General features: G+C 43.7%; 1 protein-coding gene across 1 annotated transcript in view; it reads right to left on the reverse strand.

The window, feature by feature from the left end:
* Nucleotides 1–5,686, reverse strand: part of LOC145398975 (peptide transporter family 1-like) — an 84,402-nt gene extending 78,716 nt beyond the window's left edge. Inside the window, exon 1 of the mRNA XM_080271707.1 lies at nucleotides 5,570–5,686. Coding sequence (XP_080127833.1) covers nucleotides 5,570–5,686 — 117 coding nt within the window. The remainder of the gene's footprint in view (nucleotides 1–5,569) is intronic.
* Between the last annotated feature and the right edge of the window lie 727 nt (nucleotides 5,687–6,413).

Raw genomic sequence — 6,413 nt, forward strand, 5'->3', positions numbered from 1 at the left:
AAGGGTCAGAATGCATGAAATAAATGAAAAGGAACCAGAGAATGAGGAATTAGAAGTGAGTATGGAAAATATTTAGCAATGTACAGAGTACTTACAACACGTCCATGGCCATCACAAAGATTAACCTGCCTCCTCTAAGGCTCTGACAGGGGTGAAAATGCTCTTGAAGCACATACAGCAATCCAGTGTTGTTCTGCACTTAATCCTTTGCACTGTGAGTTATAATTATTTAACACTGCACATTCTGTTCTTACTTGCACCATACCAGCTGCAACATGCCAGTTTGCACTCTGCACTTAATCCTTTGCACTCTAAATTATAATTTCTTAACACTGCACAACACTGCATTTTCCCATGTGGTCTAGTGTCGAGGTATTGCAGTTATTCACTGTTTATTCACAAAAACGACCACGTGGAGCAGCCACTGCGACAAGCGTCTAGTCAGGACGGTAGTTAGGCGGGAACTGGGGAGGGAAGGATGCAGGGGGGTGCTCTACTATGTGTGAAAACACAGACAGCGTCAAGTTCAAAGTATGGTTGCAAACATTTGTTTTTTTGTTTTGTTTTTTTTTTTTTTGCCTTTTTATGTTTTTTGGCCATTTTTGGTTTCCGAAGGCCTGAGCCCAGAATGTCCGGGACTTGGGGTGTCCGGGACTTGGGATGTCCAGGACTTGGGCATCCAGGTCTTACAGGGATTACTGTAGCTACAATGTGTGGTGTGCAAAATACAAAATGAAGACAAAGAACATGGTAAATAATGCATAAATGATAAAAGTAATGCTTAGTGGTGAAGAAAACGAGAGTGAGTGGGAACTCTGCTACTCTCACCCCACCGTGCGCCTGGTAACAAGTTGCCACAAGTGCTACTCTGCTCCATCTCGCACAGCCAGCTGTCACATTGTATCGTGTAAGTAACACCCTATACCTTCATTTTCATCTACAGGTAAGCCCTTAATTCACGTGAGGGTTACGTTCCCAGACCCTTCGCGTATGTGGTAAATTCGCGTATATGTTCTGCCCTTGTGTGCACATAATTACACGTCTACTAAGTATATTATGTCTGAATAATACTGTTTATGCACTACATACACCTTATAAACTAGCATAAAGTATGAAAAACAACAAAAATGTAATAAATTTAACACTGAAACCTGACAAGCACAGGCGTAGGTGGAGACACTTCAGCAGTCTGGTGCACAAGCCCTCACTGCCTCCCATATGCTACATTCTGCCTTCTTTATTGTCCAAACAGTTGACTCGTTCACCCCAAACACACGGTTCCGAGCCAGTTCACAGGTGTAGGTGGAGACACTTCAGCACAGTCTGGTGTACTAGCCCTCACTGCCTCCCGTATGCTACGTTCTGCCTTCTTTATTGTAAGAACAGTTGACTCACCCCAAACACACGGTTCCAAGACAATTCACCACAAAGTCAATTCACCATCAAAACATGGGCGATTTCCTGTCATTCTATAAATATACTTATTATTGATTAATTAATACTTTAATAACTAATTTTCTGGGGGATATTATAACTCATATAAGTAAAAAACTAGTGTACTGTACTTGCTAAATAAACTGGTATGTAAATAAATGACAGGGAATCGTCCTGACGGAGAATTGTCGCCGACATTCCTCCCTTAAGTTTGTCCAACCCTTTAACTTTCTCTGTCAGCAACATCACTTTACTAGTCCGTTTTAGTGTGTTACCACATGCGTCACTAGCACTAGCTTAGGCCCCATGTTGGCAGACAAGGCAAGCAATCACTGGAAGGCAGAAAAATAAGCCACAATTAACGATTCGCGAGTCACGCATGGTTCGACCGTCGGATTCAAACTGACTGTGTGGTGCGTGGTAGACCAACCTCCCACACACACACACACACACACACACACACACACACACACATACATATATGTATGCACACGGGCAGCAGTTAGGCATTTTTATATTTTATTTATTTCTCTTGTATATTAAAATTATTTACTTGAATACTATAATTTTGTTTTAATTATTGTACGAAAAATTCGTGGATAACCGAAATCGAGTAAAAAAGTTCGCGTGAATTAAGGGCTTACCTACACTCACCAGGATGTGTCATTGCTCGCAGAAATGAACGGTTTACGAGATAACTGATTTTTTCCTTCAGTACAGCAACAGCCTGAACCGTGCCGCCATGCAGCCAAGTTTACCAACAGTAGAAGGAGCAGGTCCCCCTTACATTGTTATCAGTATTTTACGTTCATTTTAAACCGTTATATATGCATTTTATGATGTTTTGCACCGACTTGACAGCGTTGGCATCACGTGACTTATGAAAGCCAATCACAGCTATCCCTCCCTCTTCATCAACTAATCGCATTTAATTTCATTCCACCAAAGAGCAAATTTTCCCGCATCGCCAGATTCAAAAGTCAGTCCTGTCATGTTTGTCCCATGTACTGGTTGTGCTCTGAAGCCTTGGGAGATTTTCAAGGCTTTTTACCAAGAACCTGAGGCTTCTGTCGGTTTTCTGCATAAGCACAGCGTCCTTCCAAGTCAGGTGGAGTCTCCTCACTGTCACATACGACATCAGTTTTGACAAGAAAAACATCTCTGGATGTGCTGCCAGTGGAGTCTGACCCACTATCTCCACAGTAAGGTAAGTTAAACCTTGTTAGGGAGGGTTTAGGTTAGGTTAGGTCAGTTAAGTTAGGTAAAGTTAGGTTAGGTTAGGTTGATTAGGTTAGGTTAGGTTGGTTAGATTAGGTTAAGATTATTTTACTTACCGTACTTCATTCCCTGCCCTCGGTAAATTTTTAGAAATAACCAACGTTCCTTTTATTATTATTTTTATGGTTTCCAATGCAAAATACTGTGCTTTAATTAGTTTTGACCCTCATTTTGGGGGGAAAATCCCCCTTTGGGAATTTTGAGTAAGATTTCCAAAAATGGGTTTATTCCCCAAAATCAAGATCAAGATTAATTAAAAACACTATTTTGCATTAAACTAACCCAAACTAACCTAACCTAGGGCCTGACATAGACCGAATGCACACACCTGCACCAGCCAATATGGTGCAACATTCATCCGCTACTGAGCGACAGCCTAACCTAAGCCACTATATGACTACCCCTACAAAATTTGCTCCCCCAACGCAAACTAGGCTTAAAAGGTAAGTCTTAGAATAGTTCAGGGACGTAATATAATAAAAATTGGTAACGTCGGTTACTTCTAAAGTTATACCCTGCCCTCTTTCCAGGGCTTCAGTTTTGAAACAACTTCCAACATGGATGTTTCCAATGGTTTTTGGTGTGATTGTTGATGATTTTGACAAATTTCTGTCTGAAACTGGTTGCATCTGTGATGACAAAAAATGGGCCACAGCTCATAAACTCTTGATTTCCGATAGAAATGAAGGTCAAATTTGAACAAATCACACCAAGAACCATTGGAAACACCCAGGTTGGATGAAAAAATTGTTGTGGGACCGATACTGGTACTATAAACTGACCAAGATAGCTTTGCTTGTTGGATGAGCCAAAAAGGACCATCAGGGTAAGTTAGGTTACTTAAGTTAGGTTAGGTTAGGCTAGGTTTGGTTAGGTGGCAATCAAGAGCTCCTGCAAGGTTAGGAGGTAACTAAGATTGTCATGGTCATATTATGGTTATAATTCATTTGCAAAACAAATGAGGCCTCAAAACACTCAAATGAAGTAAAAACTATCAAATGAAAGAAAAACACCAAAAATAGGAAACAGCAATAAAGGAAATATTTACCAAAAAAGCATGTAATCCTATACTCTTCTAGTAATAATGTCTGTCATAGTAAACATTAAGTATCCAGCTAGTGCTTCACAGAAGAGCTAATAGTTGCCTAGTAATTTGTTTCATTTTCATAACTATCGTCATAATCATTGCACATATACCGTAATGGATAATTTCGGTTTTCAGCCCATAATCATTCCCGTCAATTTTATCATGTTCTCCACACTCATCTCTTCAACATTTTAGTCAATTAACAGCTGTACCGGTCTTGTCTGCTGTGCAATGTGACTACCGTAGAACATGCTTGAACCTTCTCAACTTTATTCAAATCAAGCTAAACTGTAGCTAATGTGTTTGAAACCGTTAAACATGATACATTAGGTGGCGTTCTTCCTTACTTGGCCCTCTGATAACGTGTGTCGCTTGACAGCTTCAACCAACTTTCTTCCTGAATTTGCCATATGCCAACCATTGGACTTCCCCAACGCAGCAATGACAGTCAGCTGATAATTGTTTGTATACAAGGCTCCGTGTCGTGACAAATGAACTACGCTTTGCGCCTTCTTGTACTGGTATAATTTGCTTTTAATATCTGTTTCTGTTCATATTCTTGTAACCACATCTGGCAGGTAAGGGGATATCTTATGACAGGTAAGGAGATCCTAAATTATATTTCACTGTTTGAAAAAGAATTATGACATTTGACACTCGATCTTGTTCACTGCCATATGTTTACCAAAAATTTGCAATATTTATTCTCTTATATTGAAATAAAAAAACAGATAATGTACAAAATTTACAGTTGTTCTTCGAGCTAATGCATTAGGATACTGAGTAGTTATACTGTATCACATGACCGTGTTCAGCACTCTCCCCTCACTATGGGGCTGGGCAAGAATTTACGATAAAATTGGAATCGACGATTCCGAGTCTCATTGCCAAAGGAATCGATTCCTCATGTGTGCATGTTATGCAGCGTATTCTGAGTCCCGACTTCTCAGGTTCAGGTACGGTGCAACGTCGGGTTCTTTGTTCTCGACCGGGTCAGTCACAGGCAAGGAAGGAAAGTCGAAACACAACTGGTCAGTCTTTTAAATATTCTTTCCATCTTTTACTTCAGTTCCATTTGTTAGTACTGTATTCTTCCGTTTTCATCCCTCACGCTTTCGCACTTCTTTCCATCCTCATTTTCGCACTTTTTTCCCAGTGTTTTCCATTTTAAGTGTTATGCTAGGTGTTTAAGGGTCAGCTTCCCGTCCCTTGAAGCCTAGTATGCTGCTGGGTTCTCTTTCTAGACCGGAGCTTAGACAAATAAGAGAGAGGCAGGACACAAAAACTCAAGGCAACAACCTTACACGTGTATTGACTAATTCTACTTGTGGAACAGGTAGATATTACAACAACAGGAATCTGGGTAATTACAAGTCATATACTGGTGTCGTAGTATATCGCCAGGATAGGCTACTATTCGGTCAGTAGTTCTGGATAGCAGGTGAATGGCACAATAAATAATGTTCGTAGTATCTCGGGCAGGGGGAATAGCTCGCTGTCACTTGGAGGGAAATAGAAGCTGTACATAGGCTGGGCAAGTATTACACTGGTCTTGTAGTGCAGAAGAATTACACTATAAAGGCTGAGTCTGAAGTTTACTGAAATCACTGCACTGTTATTAAATCTCTCTTTTTACTCCCACTGTGTCATGTTTGCCCGGATCTTGATTAGCACATGTTACTAGGCTTTGGACTTATATTCTATTGGAGATCACCTGCCCGATATTTTAGTCACTATCACACTGTCACTGCACTATTCACTGTCACTCACTGTCGGTGGGGCGGCGGCGTGGTTAGTGGGGCGGCTGGAGGACTCACAGTCCGACTCCTGTTTGGGGGCTGAGTCCCACCTGTGGCCTCTGTATCCAGCGGCCACGGAATCACTCATAGGGGCGTCCTGTCTCGTCTGGGGCTAGGGGGCGGCGAAGGGCCCTGTACTGTCAGGGTTGGAGGTTGGATTGTGGCCCTCAGGGCTGGGGCCGAACAGCTCCCTGAAATGCGCACTCGGGTTCCTGATGGAGGACGAGGGTCGTCGGCGTTGGGGTGGGGAGAGGCCTCGTCCAGGGGTCCTGGGGGCGACCGCAGGGGCCCGGTGACTGCGGCCTCCTGCTGTTGGAGACGCCATCAGGAGTGAGCTGCGGCGTATGTCGTCGTCGGAGTCCATCCGGTAGGATCCCTCTGGAGACGGCTGGGCGAAGTACAACCCTGGGGATAGCTCAGGACCTCTCCACAGGTCCTCGGGACTGGGACCCTCCTCCTGGAGGATATCACGTCGTGGGGGTGTGGCAGCACCTGACAGAGGAGCAGCTGCTGGCCGCCTCCTTCCGAAGGGCCCGACTACTGGCCGTGCCCTTTTAGGGGCCTGGCTACTGCCCATGGCCTGTGTGGGGGAGCAGCTACCGGCCGTCTTCTGAAGGAGGGGTGAGCGGCCACTGGCTGTCTCAAGCGCACCTTCAGAGTGGCTACCAGCCGTCTCAAGATGAAGGCAGGAGCAACTACTGACCGTCCCCTGGAGGAGGGGTGAGTGGCTACTGGCCGTCTCAAGGGCACCTTCAGAGTGGCTACTAGCCATCTCAAGACGAAGGCGGGAGCCGCTACCGGCCATCTCTTGAAGA

The sequence above is a fragment of the Coenobita brevimanus genome, chromosome 47 (genome assembly GCF_032717465.1).
Source record: "Coenobita brevimanus isolate Jiangsu-jjx chromosome 47, ASM3271746v2, whole genome shotgun sequence".
In the NCBI taxonomy this organism is placed as follows: Eukaryota; Metazoa; Arthropoda; class Malacostraca; order Decapoda; family Coenobitidae; genus Coenobita; species Coenobita brevimanus.